The sequence below is a fragment of the Bombina bombina genome, chromosome 1 (genome assembly GCF_027579735.1).
Source record: "Bombina bombina isolate aBomBom1 chromosome 1, aBomBom1.pri, whole genome shotgun sequence".
In the NCBI taxonomy this organism is placed as follows: Eukaryota; Metazoa; Chordata; class Amphibia; order Anura; family Bombinatoridae; genus Bombina; species Bombina bombina.
The window spans coordinates 494,463,839-494,484,769 of record NC_069499.1 but is presented as its reverse complement, the minus strand read 5'-3'; the positions used below and the strand labels follow the sequence as shown (position 1 = coordinate 494,484,769).

Genomic DNA, 20,931 nt, shown 5'->3' with positions numbered 1-20,931 from the left:
ATGCAGACATTAAACCAAAGGGTTGATATACTAACAGAAGGTTTAAATACACTCAAGGCTGAGAATGATACATTAAAAGCATATATTAGGGATGTTGTTGATAAAAGACTTCCCATAATAGAGCCTCAGGTCAGTCCTCCTGAGAAATTTCATGGTGATAGGTCTCTCTATAGAGATTTTAAAAATGCCTGTTTACTAATGTTTTCTCTCAGACCCCACACTTACCCTAACGATAGAGCTAGGATTCTCACGGTTATATCTTACCTAAGGGGAGAGCCCCGCACGTGGGCTAATGCTTATTTTGAGAGCAACGATGATATATTGAATTCCTTAGAATTTTTTTTTACTGCGATGGGTCAACTCTATGAGGACCCATACAAACAAATCACTGCAGAAAATGCTATGAGAAGTCTTACACAAAAGAAAAGAGTACTTCAAGACTACATTACTGACTTTAAAAAATGCGCAAAAGATACTTTATGGAACGATATTTCATTGAGAAATCAATTCAGACTAGGTCTCTCTGATGGAATAAAAGATGAACTTTCTAGATTAGAGTTACCACCTACACTTGAGGAATTAATGACCCTTACTATAACAATAGACAGACGTCGACTTCCGGTGGGCGGCGACCCAAGATGGCCACGGATTCTTGAAGCTCCGTTCAGCTTGGAGTTAAAGTGGCTATATACCTCGCCATCCTCTCCTCCCTTGGCAATATCTGTGCCCGGGAACACTTTGGGATCAAGGAACACCATCCCTTGGCCGCCGAGAAGCAAGAAATTAAGCAGTTTGGCTTTGTGGAGGAAGTACCGCTGCCACGTTGTAAACACTTACTGCAACTTAGCAAATACTACTGTGCACTCCTGATCGTGCACAATGGTATCACCTATCATTAAAGGTTGCTCCATTGACTCCTATATTCTGGCTGAACTGAAAGCTACGCTCCTACCTAAACTGGACCAACTGCTGCGTTCCTGTTCTAATCTATGCACAATAATACAGGCAAAAGAACAACCCTACCAGCAAAGAAGACCCGCTTCCATGTCTGCCTCACAAAATTTGACAAGCGCCCCCACACTGCATCGCCAAGTGGAAGACAATCCTGGGGCCTCAAAACTCTTGCAGGGGAGAGAGGTGACGATTATGATGGAGACTGGGGCAGGTACCTCTAATGCAGAGGCTCTGAATTTCGTAGTGGACTCGATTACAACATCAGAAGAGAGCATGCCGATATCGCAGATAATCCACCCGGCTACTGCTTCCGTTCCGGACCTGGACTTTACACCGAGCCAACGCAATTGCCCTATCTACAAAGCCCGCAACTTGCCTACAAGTGGAATTACCAAATTCAAAACGGATGAGCTTCCGGATCTGAATAAGGCGTACCTGAACAGGAAACTATGGGGTATGAGTGTGCGGGGCCCCTGCGGCCATCATCCCATGCAAGCAAGCTGCATTCCTCTGAGATGTGGTTACCTAACTCTGACCCGTGTTGGAGTTGGATAATATATTAACTCAGCTTTATTCATTTGTTGCGGAGCCACAGCTCCTCTGTGTTCTTGGTTGATTACAGAGGAGGGAAATTGATTCGGAACTATACAACAAAGATCATGGTCTCCACAATTATTTTCTTGTTATTGTGTTTTTTTTCTCTTTTTTTTTTTTTTTTGGATGTTCTTAGTGTTTTGTTTTGTTTTTGTCCCACTTTACTGATTTCAATTGCTGGACTGGAGTTTACACCGGCTGTTAAATTCTTCCAATCTAAACCGGTCCACTGCACAGCTCTTAATTCGTGAACGACATGTGCTGGCAGATCTATTTCCGGCGGACCTATAGCCCTCATTGCACATTCTGTGTTTGTATAAAGCTCTTTAGTGCCTAGCTGTGAGACGCTTTAAATGTTGCACTCATGATAATATTAATCTACGTAGCGTTTCCTATCCTGCATATTAATGTTAATGATTGTACTGTTTTTGCATATACGTAGGAAATAATATATTCCAGCGGTAACTGAACTTTCACATGTGTTCACTGCTCACTCCTGAGAGTCTTTTCATCAGCTGTAATTCTGAAATTCAAACCTTTTTAGGAACCTATCTAACCCCTCTCCATACGTAGGATACTGTTATATGGATACATGCATATTTTAAGTAACTTTTATCTCACATATCACCCTTCTGGTTAGACTGTTATACATATAAGTACTGCAAGTTCACCATGCTTTCCCTCTTTTTGCTTATTGGTCATGACAGGTTAAACACTCTCACATTTACAGGGAACTGACCTAGAACTGCACTTAGGTCCCCTCAGAGTAAGATACCTATTTTTGCATAGTACTCATGCATATAACTGTGAATTTTTATTTTTTATTTTTTTTTAACTATGATTGTGCCTATTAAGATCGCCGCCTACATACTACCAGCACTATTGGGGACTTGTTTTGTTTATGTTTTTGGTTTTTGTCCTGTTTGTTTAGTTTATAAGTTTTAGTTTAGTTCTTAAAAAAGAAAAATGAGAGAGATGAGGCATTAGACATGGACCAAATCTTGTTTTTATACATGTATCAAATGTACTACCATACTTTCGTACTCTAACGTATCAAATGTTTAACTCAATATTCCATATCCTTACATGCTATGTATCATGTGTTTTTTTAACTATCATGTGGATAGGGACAACCTTAAATAACATCAAAATATATGTATGTAAATGTCTAAATGTTATATGCCAAGACTCTCTTCAATAAAAAGAATAAAAAAAAAAAACAATAGACAGACGTCTTAGGGAACGACAGCAGGAGAGGTCTTATCACGACACATACCCAAAGAAACAGACAACACCTCACATAGTCAAACCTACATCTGAACCTATGGACATAGGTATGATAAAAGGTCCTCTGTCGCCTGAGGAAAAGATCAGGAGAAGAAGAAACAACCTCTGTTTGTATTGTGCATCTGATATCCACACTGTCAAAGAATGCCCAACTCTCCAGAGGCAAAACAAGGGTAAGACTATTATGCAACCATTCTGCTGCAGTACTCTGATACAACCATCATCCTACCTAAATTTATCCCTTCTATTACAGTGGGACCATCACCGAGTCAACGCTTCCGCGATAATTGACTCAGGAGCAACAGCCTCATATATAGATAAACAATTCACACATGTAAATAAAATACCTTTGGTGCACAAACGGACTCCTGTTTCTTTGAGAGGCATTGATGGCAATCCCATCACTTCTGGCCCAGTAGAATTTCAAACAATCCCCCTACTAGTAGTGACCGCAGAACATCACAGGGAGTATATTACATTCGATGTTATCTCCTCGCCTATTTCACCCATAGTTTTAGGCATTAGTTGGCTCACTACACATAATCCTCACATTAACTGGGCTAATCAATCCCTTACGTTTAATTCCAGTTTCTGCTTGTCTACCTGTTTTCCAGTCACTGTTTTACAAACCACTGAAGACTTCCAGGATGTCAACATTCCTGAAGTTTACCAGGATTATGCCGATGTGTTTAGTAAAACAGATTCTGAAAACCTGCCTCCCCACAGGAAATATGATTGCCCGATTGAAATCATACCAGGTTCTGAAATTCCATCCGGGCATATATTCCCTCTATCAGAGCCAGAGCTCAAACACTTGAAATCATACCTTGATGAAAATTTAAAAAAAGGATTTATAAGTCCTTCCACATCTCCGGCCAGTGCCGGTATATTTTTCGTAAAAAATAAAGATGGGTCTCTTAGACCAATTGTCGATTACAGGCAGTTAAACAAAATAACAGTCAAAAACCGTTATCCCCTGCCCCTCATTCCAGAACTCATAGAAAGATTGGAGGGGGCTAAATTCTTCACAAAATTAGACTTAAGGGGTGCATACAATCTCATACGGATTAGGTCAGGCGATGAATGGTTGACTGCATTTAGGACCCGCTACGGCCTATTTGAGTATGTCGTTATGCCGTTTGGCCTTTGTAACGCCCCTGCAACCTTTCAGCACCTGATCAATGACCTATTCAGAGATATCTTAGATGTCTATATAGTTATTTACTTAGATGACATCTTAATATACTCTAAAACTTATCAAGAACATGTCCTCCACGTAAGACAAGTCCTCTCTAGGCTCAGAGGTAACCATCTATATGCAAAAGCTGAAAAATGTTTGTTTAACTCACAGTCTATATCATTTTTGGGTTATGAAATAACTTCTTCTGGTATTCGTATGGAAAACAAAAAGATAGAAGCTATTCTAAACTGGCCTATTCCCAAAACTAAACGCCAGGTACAATGCTTCATGGGTTTCGCGAACTTCTACCGCAAGTTCATAAAAAACTTTTCAAAACTCGCAATACCTTTAACAGCCCTAACAAGAGCGAATACACCTTTTAAATGGACCCAGGAAGCTCAAACTGCTTTTGACTTCTTCAAACAAAGATTTACTACAGCACCTATTCTGCGTTTCCCCAATATGAAACTTCAGTTCATACTGGAGGTTGACGCCTCCAACCTCGCCATTGGGGCCATCTTGTCACAGAGAGAAGATTTAACAAAACCTCTGCATCCTGTAGCTTTTTATTCCCGTACTTTAAATACAGCTGAACAAAACTATGCAATTGGTGACAAGGAACTTCTTGCAATAAAACTTTCATTAGAACATTGGCGTCACTTGTTGGAAGGGGTCACCATTCCTACATTAATTTACACAGACCACAGGAATTTGCAATACCTGAAAAGTACTCGTACCTTGTCAGCTAGACAAGTCAGATGGAATCTTTTCTTCTCTCGCTTCAACTTTCTTATCACTTACCGACCCTCTGGAAAAAACCAGAAAGCTGATGCTCTTTCCAGAATTGCATCTGAGACTTCAGTATCCACAACGGAACAATCTATTATCCCAAAGGATAAATTCCTTCTATTTACTTTTGAATCTTTACCGACAGTCCTGAAAGAACAAAACAAAGATCACAATAAACCATTACATATGATACAACTCCATCCAGATGGTTGTTATTACCATGGTTCAAAACTATACATTCCACCATCACTCAGACCCTCGCTACTTCGCTCTGTCCATGAATCATCTCTAGCGGGTCATCCTGGGGTTACCAAAACCCATGAGTTAGTCACAAGACACTACTGGTGGCCTCATTTGTATAAAGATATCAAAGAACACGTTCTTTCTTGTCCTGTCTGCACTATCTCTAAAAGAGATAAACATCCACCTTATGGCTTGCTCATGCCTTTACCTACCCCTACAAGACCATGGTCTGAAATCGCATTGGATTTCATCGTCGATTTACCGGTGTCATCCAGAAACACTACTATCCTCGTCGTAGTGGATTTATTTACCAAAATGTGCCATATTATACCCTTTACCAAACTACCAACTGCAATGGAGACCATACATTTATTGCTTAATCATGTATTCAAGCATCATGGTCTTCCCACTACCATTCTCAGTGACCGTGGTACACAATTTTCCAGCAGATTATGGCAAGAATTTTGCAAAACGTTCTCTTTACAAAGAAAACTCACTACAGCCTACCATCCTCAGGGAAACGGTCAAACCGAAAGGTGCAACCAGTGGTTGGAACAATTCCTCAGGTCCTTCTGTTCTTCCCAGCAACATCACTGGTCTGACTTTATATCCTATGCTGAATTCCGTTACAACAATACGCATCATTCTGCAATTAATCAAACACCCTTCTTTGCTAACTATGGATTTCATCCTCGGTTCCACCTACTGCCAACATCCGATACCTTATCGCCCAGTATTTCCCAATTATCTGAAGATATCTCTTCGAACTTCAAGAATATTGAATTAGCTATAGTTAAAGCCAAGGATCAGTACAAGAGGTATTATGATCGCCGAAGATTGCCTGCTCCTCACTACTCACCAGGTGATTTGGTCTGGCTTTCCACCAGGAATATGAAATTGAATACACCCTCGAAGAAACTCTCTCCTCTGTTTGTTGGTCCATACCCTGTTGAGAGAGTTATTAACCTCAATGCTGTTCGTTTGACCTTACCGAATTCCCTTAAAATCCATCCGACATTTCATGTTTCCCTGCTGTAACCCTATAAGGAGCTCCGAGCCTCGACTACTGTAACTCCTCATCCTACTGTTGCTATAGACCCTAACCTAGAATATGAGGTTTCCTCTATCTTGGACTCTCGTCGAAGGAATGGTCGGTTGGAATATCTTATAAACTGGAAAGGTTACTCTTCTGATGAAGACTCCTGGGAACCGGCCTCTAACATTTCTGCTCCTCGACTTGTATCCTGGTTTCACCAACGCAATCCGGATAACCCTCGACCCTGAGCACCGGGAGTTGCTCCTTGAGAGGGGGGTCCTGTCAGGTTGTCATCCTCTCTATGTATACAACATAACAAACTTGTCTCACTTTAGGACCCAGCAGCTTACTCTCAACAGCTTTATAAGGCTCACCTGCCTTATTCTCATTGCTTAGTATTGGAGACAGATAGTATCCTTACAGCCATCCTCTACCTGAAGAGCTATTTTACAAGCTCCCTCTTGATCCAGCTTATTTTGTGAACGCTGTTCACAAAGCACCTACTGCTTCATCCTCACAACCTCCACGCCTCACTCTGAGCTGCAGCATTCTCCTTCTTGCAACGGCTGCAACTTACACTTAAGTTTATACCGGTAAGAACATCTGCTACATGTATACATTTCTTGTGGAAAGTGTTAAGCTGCCATATATGAACTTATAAGCGCTTGGATAAAATTATATGCATATATTACAAGGACTGTTATCAGAATCTCTGCAAACAATCTCTCTAAATTTAAAATCCATTTTGTGCACACTACAAAAAGCGCTCTTGGCGCTTCATTATAGTTAAGCTGACAGCTTGTAATATTTCTTAGATATAAAGGGCTGTTATAACTTCTCTATTTCAGACTGCAGTTTTCAGTAATACTGATATTTGGTTTGGTTTTTCACATTTGAACTGTTTGCTAGTTTTCCTGCCACACCTATTCAGTGTATCAATATACACATGTGGTGGCTATAGGAACTACTAACAAACGCCTTCAATATATTATATCCTGCTGTATGGTTTTATGGACTCAACTATGCTGCCAGATTTCTCTATGCTGCATCCATTAACCACTTCAGCAACATACACAACTTTATCTAGCTAAATCCCAGCAGTTGTGGTTCACTTGTCTAACATGGCCCAAACATTCTAAATTCTTTTAGAGATATTAAGGTTGAGCCTGACACATACATTTGCTAATGTATTGTTCATTATTTTGGGGGTATTGTAGTCATTGTTGAAAGCATGGGTGTTATCCAGCACCCCTAATGTAACCTACAAATTTATTTAGCTAACCTATCTCCTAAGCCAGGATCACAGATCGCTATGTCAGTTTTTTATGTGCTTTATCAATGTGTAATATTTATTTAGTATGCTTTACCAAGGTAGACCTACCAACAACGAATCCTATGCAAACTTATAATATCACAAGAAGAAGATAAGGCCCTAATGCTTAAGGATAGTCTACTTATGAACCTGTAATAAGCTTTGTACATCAGGCTTGAAATGAACATCTATTACTTCTTTAGCATGCTTTAGTCACCAACATTTTAGGATGATACTAAGGTAGTGCCCCCCCTCACTCGCTTGCCCCCCATACATAGATCTAGCACTTGGTTATAAATAAGTTTTATAAACTAATCTTAGCACAGTGTGTGCTATTGGGTGCCACCAAATACGATGTCTAAATGAGAAGTATTCCTCCCTTCTGGGATAGAATTATTTTTATTGTGTGTAATGTCGTCATATATTAGCTATACTATATTACTTTAAGCGGTGCTTACCCGCTGATATATTCAAGCTATAATTTGTTACTATCTATACACTGAATCCTCATTATATACTTAAAGAGACATAATACTCATATGCTAAATCACTTGAAACTGATGCAGTATAACTGTAAAAAGCTGACAGGAAAATATCACCTGAGCATCTCTATATAAAAAGGAAGATATTTTACCTCACAATCTCCTCAGCTCAGCAGAGTAAGTTCTGTGTAAAAAGTTATACTTCACCTGCTCCCAACTGCAGGTAAAAAAAAATGAAGAAATGAACAGCAGCCAATCGGCATCAGCAGTGCTGAGGTCATGAATTCTTACTGTGATCTCATGAGATTTGACTTAACTCTCATGAGATTTCATAGTAAGCTTCCTTTACCTGATTGGTGAAATAATATGAGAGTTCACGAGGCTCATCCCCTAAGATGTCCCAGGACAAACACACTAAAATGCTGCTTAGAAATCCTTTACAATGGGATGTGGCTACTGAGGAACTTTTGAGGTAAAATATCTTTCTTTTTTATATAGAGATGTTCAGGTGATATTTTCTAGTCAGCATTTTACAGCTATACTGCATCACTTTCAAGTGTTTAAACATTTGGGTATTATGGCCCTTTAATCACATGCCTGTATCATTACTCTATATCATCACAGCTCTAGATTATTATTCAAACCTGTTTGGGGTCTAAGATCCCTTTTGTAATATGGAGAGTGTATACTAGCAAAACAGAATTTATGTTTACCTGATAAATTTCTTTCTCCAACGGTGTGTCCGGTCCACGGCGTCATCCTTACTTGTGGGATATTCTCTTCCCCAACAGGAAATGGCAAAGAGCCCAGCAAAGCTGGTCACATGATCCCTCCTAGGCTCCGCCTACCCAAGTCATTCGACCGACGTTAAGGAGGAATATTTGCATAGGAGAAACCATATGGTACCGTGGTGACTGTAGTTAAAGAAAATAAAATATCAGACCTGATTAAAAAAACCAGGGCGGGCCGTGGACCGGACACACCGTTGGAGAAAGAAATTTATCAGGTAAACATAAATTCTGTTTTCTCCAACATAGGTGTGTCCGGTCCACGGCGTCATCCTTACTTGTGGGAACCAATACCAAAGCTTTAGGACACGGATGAAGGGAGGGAGCAAATCAGGTCACCTAAATGGAAGGCACCACGGCTTGCAAAACCTTTCTCCCAAAAATAGCCTCAGAAGAAGCAAAAGTATCAAACTTGTAAAATTTGGTAAAAGTGTGCAGTGAAGACCAAGTCGCTGCCCTACATATCTGATCAACAGAAGCCTCGTTCTTGAAGGCCCATGTGGAAGCCACAGCCCTAGTGGAATGAGCTGTGATTCTTTCGGGAGGCTGCCGTCCGGCAGTCTCGTAAGCCAATCTGATGATGCTTTTAATCCAAAAAGAGAGAGAGGTAGAAGTTGCTTTTTGACCTCTCCTTTTACCTGAATAAACAACAAACAAGGAAGATGTTTGTCTAAAATCCTTTGTAGCATCTAAATAGAATTTTAGAGCGCGAACAACATCCAAATTGTGCAACAAACGTTCCTTCTTTGAAACTGGCTTTGGACACAGAGAAGGTACGATAATCTCCTGGTTAATGTTTTTGTTAGAAACAACTTTTGGAAGAAAACCAGGTTTAGTACGTAAAACCACCTTATCTGCATGGAACACCAGATAAGGAGGAGAACACTGCAGAGCAGATAATTCTGAGACTCTTCTAGCAGAAGAAATCGCAACTAAAAACAAAACTTTCCAAGATAATAACTTAATATCAACGGAATGTAAGGGTTCAAACGGAACCCCCTGAAGAACTGAAAGAACTAAATTGAGACTCCAAGGAGGAGTCAAAGGCTTGTAAACAGGCTTGATTCTAACCAGAGCCTGAACAAAGGCTTGAACATCTGGCACAGCTGCCAACTTTTTGTGAAGTAATACCGACAAGGCAGAAATCTGTCCCTTCAGGGAACTAGCAGATAATCCTTTGTCCAATCCTTCTTGAAGGAAGGATAGAATCCTAGGAATCTTAACCTTGTCCCAAGGGAATCCTTTAGATTCACACCAACAGATATATTTTTTCCAAATTTTGTGATAAATCTTTCTAGTCACAGGCTTTCTGGCCTGAACAAGAGTATCGATAACAGAATCTGAGAATCCTCGCTTCGATAAAATCAAGCGTTCAATCTCCAAGCAGTCAGCTGGAGTGAAACCAGATTCGGATGTTCGAACGGACCCTGAACCAGAAGGTCTCGTCTCAAAGGTAGCTTCCAAGGTGGAGCCGATGACATATTCACCAGATCTGCATACCAAGTCCTGCGTGGCCACGCAGGAGCTATCAAGATCACCGACGCCCTCTCCTGCTTGATCCTGGCTATCAGCCTGGGGATGAGAGGAAATGGCGGGAACACATAAGCTAGTTTGAAAGTCCAAGGTGCTACTAGTGCATCCACTAGAGCCGCCTTGGGATCCCTGGATCTGGCCCCGTAGCAAGGAACTTTGCAGTTCTGACGAGAGGCCATCAGATCCATGTCTGGAATGCCCCACAGGTAAGTGACTTGGGCAAAGATTTCCGGATGGAGTTCCCACTCCCCCGGATGCAATGTCTGCCGACTCAGAAAATCCGCTTCCCAATTTTCCACTCCTGGGATGTGGATAGCAGACAGGTGGCAGGAGTGAGACTCCGCCCAAAGAATAATTTTGGTTACTTCTTCCATCGCTAGGGAACTTCTTGTTCCCCCCTGATGGTTGATGTACGCAACAGTCGTCATGTTGTCTGATTGAAACCGTATGAACCTGGTCCTCGCAAGCTGGGGCCAGGCCTGGAGAGCATTGAATATCGCTCTCAGTTCCAGAATATTTATCGGTAGAAGAGATTCTTCCCGAGACCAAAGACCCTGAGCTTTCAGGGATCCCCAGACCGCGCCCCAGCCTATCAGACTGGCGTCGGTCGTGACAATGACCCACTCTGGTCTGTGGAACATCATCCCTTGAGACAGATTGTCCAGGGACAGCCACCAACGGAGTGAGTCTCTGGTCCTCTGATTTACTTGTATCTTTGGAGACAAGTCTGTATAGTCCCCATTCCACTGACTGAGCATGCACAGTTGTAATGGTCTTAGATGAATGCGCGCAAAAGGAACAATGTCCATCGCCGCCACCATCAAACCGATCACTTCCATGCACTGAGCTATGGAAGGAAGAGGAACGGAATGAAGTATCCGACAAGAGTCCAGAAGCTTTGTTTTTCTGGCCTCTGTTAGAAAGATCCTCATTTCTAAGGAGTCTATAATTGTTCCCAAGAAGGGAACCCTTGTTGACGGGGATAGAGAACTCTTTTCCACGTTCACTTTCCAGCCGTGAGATCTGAGAAAGGCCAGGACAATGTCCGTGTGAGCCTTTGCTTGAGGAAGGGACGACGCTTGAATCAGAATGTCGTCCAGGTAAGGTACTACTGCAATGCCCCTTGGTCTTAGCACCGCTAGAAGGGACCCTAGTACCTTTGTGAAAATCCTTGGAGCAGTGGCTAATCCGAAAGGAAGCGCCACGAACTGGTAATGATTGTCCAGGAATGCAAACCTTAGGAACCGATGATGTTCCTTGTGGATAGGAATATGTAGATACGCGTCCTTTAAATCCACCGTGGTCATGAATTGACCTTCCTGGATGGAAGGAAGGATAGTTCGAATGGTTTCCATCTTGAACGATGGGACCTTGAGAAATTTGTTTAAGATCTTGAGATCTAGGATTGGTCTGAACGTTCCCTCTTTTTTGGGAACTATGAACAGATTGGAGTAGAACCCCATCCCTTGTTCTCTTAATGGAACAGGATGAATCACTCCCATTTTTAACAGGTCTTCTACACAATGTAAGAACGCCTGTCTTTTTATGTGGTCTGAAGACAACTGCGACCTGTGGAACCTCCCCCTTGGGGGAAGTCCCTTGAATTCCAGAAGATAACCCTGGGAGACTATTTCTAGCGCCCAAGGATCCAGAACATCTCTTGCCCAAGCCTGAGCGAAGAGAGAGAGTCTGCCCCCCACCAGATCCGGTCCCGGATCGGGGGCCAATATTTCATGCTGTCTTGGTAGCAGTGGCAGGTTTCTTGGCCTGCTTTCCCTTGTTCCAGCCTTGCATTGGTCTCCAAGCTGGCTTGGCCTGAGAAGTATTACCCTCTTGCTTAGAGGACGTAGCACCTTGGGCTGGTCCGTTTTTACGAAAGGGACGAAAATTAGGTCTATTTTTTGCCTTGAAAGGCCGATCCTGAGGAAGGGCGTGGCCCTTACCCCCAGTGATATCAGAGATAATCTCTTTCAAGTCAGGACCAAACAACGTTTTCCCCTTGAAAGGAATGTTTAGTAGCTTGTTCTTGGAAGACGCATCAGCCGACCAAGATTTCAACCAAAGCGCTCTGCGCGCCACAATAGCAAACCCAGAGTTCTTAGCCGCTAACTTAGCCAATTGCAAAGAGGCGTCTAGAGTGAAAGAATTAGCCAATTTGAGAGCATTGATTCTGTCCATAATCTCCTCATAAGGAGGAGAGTCACTATCGAGCACCTTAAGCAGTTCATCAAACCAAAAATATGCGGCAGTAGTGACAGGGACAATGCATGAAATGGGTTGTAGAAGGTAACCCTGCTGAACAAACATCTTTTTAAGCAAACCTTCTAATTTTTTATCCATAGGATCTTTGAAAGCACAACTATCCTCTATTGGAATAGTGGTGCGTTTGTTTAAAGTAGAAACCGCTCCCTCGACCTTGGGGACTGACTGCCATAAGTCCTTTCTGGGGTCGACCATAGGAAACAATTTTTTAAATATGGGGGGAGGAACGAAAGGAATACCGGGCCTTTCCCATTCTTTATTAACAATGTCCGCCACCCGCTTGGGTATAGGAAAAGCTTCTGGGAGCCCCGGCACCTCTAGGAACTTGTCCATTTTACATAGTTTCTCTGGGATGACTAAATTTTCACAATCATCCAGAGTGGATAATACCTCCTTAAGCAAAATGCGGAGATGTTCCAATTTAAATTTAAATGTAATCACATCAGATTCAGCCTGCTGAGAAATGTTCCCTAAATCAGTAATTTCTCCCTCAGACAAAACCTCCCTGGCCCCCTCAGATTGGGTTAGGGGCCCTTCAGAGATATTAATATCAGCGTCGTCATGCTCTTCAGTAACTAAAACAGAGCAGCCACGCTTACGCTGACAAGGGTTCATTTTGGCTAAAATGTTTTTGACAGAATTATCCATTACAGCCGTTAATTGTTGCATAGTAAGGAGTATTGGCGCGCTAGATGTACTAGGGGCCTCCTGAGTGGGCAAGACTCGTGTAGACGAAGGAGGGAATGATGCAGTACCATGCTTACTCCCCTCACTTGAGGAATCATCTTGGGCATCATTGTCATTATCACATAAATCACATTTATTTAAATGAATAGGAATTCTGGCTTCCCCACATTCAGAACACAGTCTATCTGGTAGTTCAGACATGTTAAACAGGCATAAACTTGATCAGAAAGTACAAAAAACGTTTTAAAATAAAACCGTTACTGTCACTTTAAATTTTAAACTGAACACACTTTATTACTGCAATTGCGAAAAAACATGAAGGAATTGTTCAAAATTCACCAAATTTTCACCACAGCGTCTTAAAGCCTTGAAAATATTGCACACCAATTTTGGAAGCTTTAACCCTTAAAATAACGGAACCGGAGCCGTTTTAAGCTTTAAACCCCTTTACAGTCCCTGGTATCTGCTTTGCTGAGACCCAACCAAACCCAAAGGGGAATACGATACCAAATGACGCCTTCAGAAGTCTTTTCTAAGTATCAGAGCTCCTCTCACATGCGACTGCATGCCATGCCTCTCAAAAACAAGTGCGCAACACCGGCGCGAAAATGAGACTCTGCCTATGCTTGGGGAAAGCCCCTAAAGAATAAGGTGTCTAAAACAGTGCCTGCCGATATTATTATATCAAAATACCCAGATAAAATGATTCCTCAAGGCTAAATATGTGTTAATAATCAATCGATTTAGCCCAGAAAAAGTCTACAGTTTAAATAAGCCCTTGTGAAGCCCTTATTTACAATCGTAATAAACATGGCTTACCGGATCCCATAGGGAAAATGACAGCTTCCAGCATTACATCGTCTTGTTAGAATGTGTCATACCTCAAGCAGCAAGAGACTGCAAACTGTTCCCCCAACTGAAGTTAATTGCTCTCAACAGTCCTGTGTGGAACAGCCATGGATTTTAGTTACGGTTGCTAAAATCATTTTCCTCATACAAACAGAATTCTTCATCTCTTTTCTGTTTCTGAGTAAATAGTACGTACCAGCACTATTTGAAAATAACAAACTCTTGATTGAATAATGAAAAACTACAGTTAAACACTAAAAAACTCTAAGCCATCTCCGTGGAGATGTTGCCTGTACAACGGCAAAGAGAATGACTGGGGTAGGCGGAGCCTAGGAGGGATCATGTGACCAGCTTTGCTGGGCTCTTTGCCATTTCCTGTTGGGGAAGAGAATATCCCACAAGTAAGGATGACGCCGTGGACCGGACACACCTATGTTGGAGAAATATAGATCTCATGTATCTTAAATTGTAAAATAGAGGTTTCAGTAGGCCAAAGTATGGGACATGACTATCCTTGCTATGCATATACCATATTATATGTTACTCAATTGAAAGTTATGATTTTAATGTTCCATGGCATTAACTGTATGTCTCTCTATTCCGCATAACCTCAATAAAAGAATATTTAAATTTAAAAAAAAACTAAATCATACTAAAAAGATAAAAAATAAGACTTTTTTAATTAAAATTTTAATTAAAAAAGGTTGCAAACTATAGTGTACTTGCGGGTTTTTTCTAAACTCTATAGTCAAAAAAGAAGGGCTTATCCTTATGTAAATGATGGCCTTTGGTATAGTTATATAACCTTGATGTGCACATAGTGGCTCCCATGAGCCTCTTCTCAAATAAAAGCACATTTATTCACGCCAGGAATAATTTTTACCTAAGTGCTCATCTGGCTATTAAAACCTATATAGGGAATTTATTTTAAAGAGAAGCTTCTAGGCTTTAAAACAAGGGGTCTCTAGGCCTTTTTTAAAAGGATATTGAATTGATGCCCGAACAGGTCTTTCTCCATTCCCCTATTCAAGGATTAACACCAAGAAATAATAAATTAATAGCCACGTTCTGTACAGCAGTCAGAATCTGTAGGCTTGCTACTAGAGGATGAAAATATTGAGTTTCTCTCTTGTAGTGAGAAACCTTAAATATTTTTAGCAAATTACGAGCTTGTCGGCTGATTTATTAGACACTTGAGAGCCCTCGATAATGTATGTTGAGGCAAATCATAGGAATGATGAGACACAATAGAAAATGGTGGTCTGAACCCCACCACATCCCTACAGAAATTAGGCAAATCCTAATATTTATACGATGATGTGCTATTAAGCCCAAAATCAGTAGGAAGTGATTGTCCCCCACCCCTTTTTCCTCTCACCTCTGATTCCTACCATATAGTGCTTCTAATGTTGATATATATTATGTCTAGGGTGACCATATTGCCGCTTTAAAAAGGGACACATAAGAAAAACACATATGTCAGGGCTCTTTTCAGGGCTGTTTAAAGAAATGTTTTGTATAAGAACCCTGACATATGTATTTTTCATATGTGTCCCTTTTTAAATGTTTATGGTCCTACCAGGCTCTATGAGTATACAGGTTTTTATTTGAATACCTCTGTAGAGTGCTTTGTATAAGTGTCTGAAGTTTTGACAACTGAGTGTTATTATTGACTGTACAGACACCCGTGATGGTTTTATTTTCTGCTGTTTAATTTTTGAAAAAGTAATAATGTTTATTAAAACAAATATGGCTATATGAAGGACTATGAAGTTCTATTTGAGCATGCATATTATTTTATGGATACGAGAAAGTTGTATTTAATATTAAGTTTAATATTTACATCATAGCCATCTATTCTAATCCATTAGAAGAGCCATATGAAGTGTTCTTCTAGACAGTCCAGACCTTAAACTCCAGGTAATTCTCTAAATGGATGGAATTTTGAGCTTTTTGAGGCTCAACTAGAGAAATGTATTACTAAAACATATTTAGAAAGTCTATGTGTGCTTGTGTATGTGTGTATATGGTGGTACATGTGTGTGTACGTGCATGTGTGTTCATGTGTATGTGTGTGTATGCACAAGTATATGTGTGTATGTGTGAAATGTGCTTATGTGTGTGTTCATGTGTATGTGTGTGCATGTGCATGTCTGTGTGTGTGCACAAGTATATGTGTGTATGTGAATGTGCTTATGTGTGCTTGTCTGTATGTATGTGTGTGTATGTAAATGTGTATATATAGTCAGCCACCCTATTTCAGTTTGTATTTGTAAAGATGTCACAATCTGGAGCTGATCAAATCTCCACATAGAAAAGGGACAGTCAGCTGTACCATCAAGAGGAGCAACTTTATCAATAAACATTTGCTTATCATTAGCATCTCCGCTCCTGTAATCTGAAAATAGTAATCTATTCTATATTCATTTGATAATAAAAATTCTCCACTATGTGCAATAAAAACTACAGCCACAACCTATTTTCTATAACTATTTTCATTTCATATAATTAGCTATATACTGACATTCTGCTTATTTGTCAGGAAAATATCAGTGACTAAAACTTTGGCACTTGCCTCATTATAACACCAGAGATAAAACAGACTTCTATATTTTGAAGCGAGACCTGAGATAGAATCAATTATATTTTTTAGCTTTTATCTTTCTTTATAAGACAACCCTATATGTCTCTTGTCAAGGCTTTCCATTGCTTCTATTCTTTATCATTTGTAATGTTTGTTCATTAATTACATAATTTGATGACAGGCTGTATGAGGGCACGCTGTCCCACCAATCTATCTCTGGTCAAATGTTTACAAGTGAGCTATATATCGCTCAAAATACGAGCACACTGAGCCTGTGTCAGTATACTCTCATATAAAGGAGCTAGGTTTTAACAAAGGAAAATAGGTAAATTTGATACTAAAGTCAATAAGAAAGCTTTTTTGAATTAAAGGGATACTGAACCCATTTTTTTTCTTTCATGATTCAGATAGAGGAGCAATTTTAAGCAACTTTCTAATTTACTCTTATTATCAATTTTCCTTAGTTCTCTTGGTATCGTTATTTGAAAAAGCAGGAATGTAAGCTGACGAGCCGGCTCATTTTTGGTTCAGCACCCTGGATAGCGTTAGCTGATTGGTGGAGTAGATTTAGTCACCAATCAGCAAGCTGTACCCAGGTGCTGAACCAAAGATGGGCCAACTCGTAAGCTTACATTCCTGCTTTTTCAAATAAAGATACCAAGAGAACGAATAAAATGTGAAAATAGAAGTAAATTAGAAAGTTGCTTAGAATTGCAAGCTGTATCTGAATAATGGAAGAAAAAAAATTGGGTTCAGTATCCCTTTAATGTTTTAAGTAAATAATGATAACAGGTCTATACTTGTATTATAGATCAGTGATGCACAGCCAATATCACTCAAATGACCATATATGCTGTCCCAGAGAGAGTACGGAAAAGCCGTTGTGGCTCTTTTAACCATTATGCTGGACCCACAGCAAAATAAATATCTTTTAAATTAAAACAACAAATAAAAAATAGTGCTGCAGTCAAAATATTGCAGGAATACAACAGTTAAAAAAATGTTCTGTTATGCATTGCAATAAGAAAATGTGAAGGAAAAAGATACTGCACACTTGATTAATGAGTAATATTGTAATGCCAGTAATTACAAGTGTTCTACGTTATGGGTGTAACAGGGATGTGCATTTATGTTATGAGTTTTGTAAAACCCTCTATGTGTGGATCTATTTGTTACATGTATATAATTGCAGCACTGTAGATTTTATTGATGTTTGTATTATTTGGTTTGGAACAGAAAAAAAGATAATTAAAACGAAGAAAGGTGAAGTGCAAATGTAGGGTTAAAGTTAGGGTTTGAGTTTTCTGCCTATCACCATTTAACAACATAAAATGAGTTTAAAAAAAAAACAACAAAAAAAAAACAACAACATCAAAACAGAACAGTGGATTTAATTATTAGCAACTTGTTTTCTTCTGCATTTATAGTGCATAGCTATACTATATCTACATAATGTGTGTAATTTACTGTCCAACTATTATTATGTTTTTACAATCATAAAGAGTACTTGTCATTGTTCAGTTTACTTACCAGTATGGTTAATGCTTTGAAAGTAGATCAATCCCCAATAATGTCATTGATTATAACACCAACCCCTATTGTCGATGACTTATATGAAACCACTTGATACTTGTAAGTCCTGTACAGTAATTATGTTTACTCTGAATTACTGGCTGATAATCTTATACCCCTTGACAATTACTTTTCCTCATAATAAAGGATTACTATTTAATAAGTGAAATCTTCTGGGTTACTTTATTAACAAATTCAGTAATAATAATTTACTAAAATATTAAGATACATCAACATGTTTACATCTTACTACACCTTGAGAGTGAAATATACCTCGTTTTCACAGGTTCTTCCACAATTTTCCATTTTTTTTTATTTCTTAAAAGGACCTTATTCAGAGACATTTACTTTATAGCACAACAGACCCCATACTCTTCCAAATTCGTTCTTTAGTTCAGCTTGTAATCGCTTATGGTGAAAATAATATATTTCTAGCAATTTAATCTAAGATCAGACAAACTGACTCGGAATTTGTTTTCTAAATAATTTTGTTTCTTTGCACTGTAGAAAATGTTGTGAGATGTTACCTCTCTATGCCATACTGGATTGGTAGTGTTTGAGATGATACTAGATCTCCTTTCTTGTCCATGGTGTGCAAATGTTGGAAATGTGCTTCTTTTTCCAGGGCGGATTGACATCTTTAGATATGGATCAGGATTAAAGAACATTCCTTTCTTTAGCCCGACTGCTCTGAGATCTAAAAGAAAATATTGAACTTATAGCTTAAAAAGAACTTAAACAAACTGTAACACAAATGTTTAAAGGGACGCTAAATGATAGCTTTCAGTAAAATTTATAAGTTACATTGCACTGCCTTAACATGGTAATAATCTAAATGTCTTTACTAAACATTTTTTAACCTTAGCCGTTGTTTACAAACCTGCAAACTGCAGCTCCTCATGGTGGTTCAGCCAATCAAACTCTATACCTCCCCTTAAGTTCATTCACTTAGAATAGAATCAGCTTTTGCAGGGAGGAGAGAAGCTGTACACTCCTGATCGAGGCAAAATCCATTGCCCACATTTAACATTGCACAATCGCTTTTGTATGAGTGCGCTTGCACCATGATAAATATATGCCACTATTGCACCCAGTGTAAAGTCAATTAAATTGCTTGAATTTTAATTGTGACATTAAAAGTACAGGAAGAGGGACAAAGCAAAGCAGAAAACACATTCACATGATCAATGTCAGTTTTGAAATGCTGTGATTCTAAGATATGTTCTAGAATTATTTGTCAGTGTCCTCATGGAGCTGATGTGTGACCTTTTTGTGTGAGGAACAGAGATATTTTCCTGAAATATAAACGTGTATAATATCTGCATGTTGCTCAGACAGAAATATATCTGCTTATCCTGTGCAGAATTTTCAATTAAGATGTCTTGTTCTGCTCTGGGCACTGTACAGAAAACCAAAGTCCACTTCACTCTTTACTTGGAATTGACCCCTCCTGGCCTCCACTTTCTTATTTGTGAGTTGGTAAATGGCTATTTTGTAGATTACTACTGTAGCTTGCTTCAGACAATATTTTACAAGGTATCAATGTAGATAACGTTTTAGTTTCCCATTGGCTGTTTATTATTATCATCCCATTAAGGTGTCTGAAAAGCCAGCAAAAAGTACATTTATGCTTACCTGATAAATTAATTTCTTCTATGGTACGACGAGTCCATGGATTCCTCCTTTACTTGTGGGATATTATCCTCCTGCTAACAGGAAGTGGCAAAGAGCACCACAGCAGAGCTGTCTATATAGCTCCTCCTTTAGCTCCCCCCCCAGTCATTCGACCGAAGGTACAGGAAGAAAAAGGAGAAACTAAAAGGTGCAGAGGTGACTGAAGTTTAAATAAAAAAAATATAATCTGTCTTAAAATGACAGGGCGGGCCGTGGACTCGTCGTACCATAGAAAAAATTAATTTATCAGGTAAGCATAAATTTACTTTTCTTCTATAAGGTACAACAAGTCCACGGATTCATCCTTTACTTGTGGGATACAATACCAAAGCTATAGGACACGGATGAACGGGAGGGACAAGACAGATGCCTAAACCGAAGGCACCACTGCTTGAAGAACTTTTCTCCCAAAAATAGCCTCTGAAGAATCAAAAGTATCAAATTTGTAAAATTTGGAAAAGGTATGAAGTGAAGACCAAGTCGCGGCCTTACAAATCTGTTCAACAGAAGCATCATTTTTAAAATCCCATGTGGAAGCCACCGCTCTAGTAGAGTGAGCTGTAATTCTTTCAGGAGGCTGCTGTCCAGCAGTCTCGTATGCCAAACGGATGATGCTTTTCAGCCAAAAAGAAAGAGAGGTAGCCGTAGCTTTTTGACCTCTACGCTTTCCAGAATAGACAACAAACAGAGAAGATGTTTGACGGAAATCTTTGGTCGCTTGCAAATAAAACTTCAAAGCACGAACCACGTCCAAGTTGTGCAACAGACGCTCCTTCTTAGAGGAAGGATTAGGACACAGGGAAGGAACAACAATTTCCTGATTAATATTCTTATTAGTAACAACCTTAGGAAGAAATCCAGGTTTGGTACGCAAAACCACCTTATCAGAATGAAAAACAAGATAAGGCGAGGCGCATTGCAATGCAGATAGTTCAGAAACTCATCGAGCCGAAGAGATAGCAACTAAAAACAGAACTTTCCAAGATAGAAGCTTAATATCTATGGAATGCATGGGTTCAAACGGAACCCCTTGAAGAACTTTAAAAACTAAATTCAAACTCCATGGCGGAGCAACAGGTTTAAACACAGGCTTGATTCTAACTAA

At 39.7% G+C, this 20,931-nt stretch overlaps 1 protein-coding gene across 3 annotated transcripts in view; it reads right to left on the bottom strand.

Annotated features, from left to right (window-relative positions):
• The window catches only part of HECW2 (HECT, C2 and WW domain containing E3 ubiquitin protein ligase 2), a 746,182-nt gene that overhangs the window by 186,862 nt on the left and 538,389 nt on the right, over positions 1–20,931 (bottom strand). For all 3 annotated transcript variants that reach the window (XM_053698566.1, XM_053698567.1, XM_053698568.1), the window contains one exon: positions 18,680–18,849. In XM_053698566.1, coding sequence (XP_053554541.1) covers positions 18,680–18,849 — 170 coding nt within the window. The remainder of the gene's footprint in view (positions 1–18,679; positions 18,850–20,931) is intronic.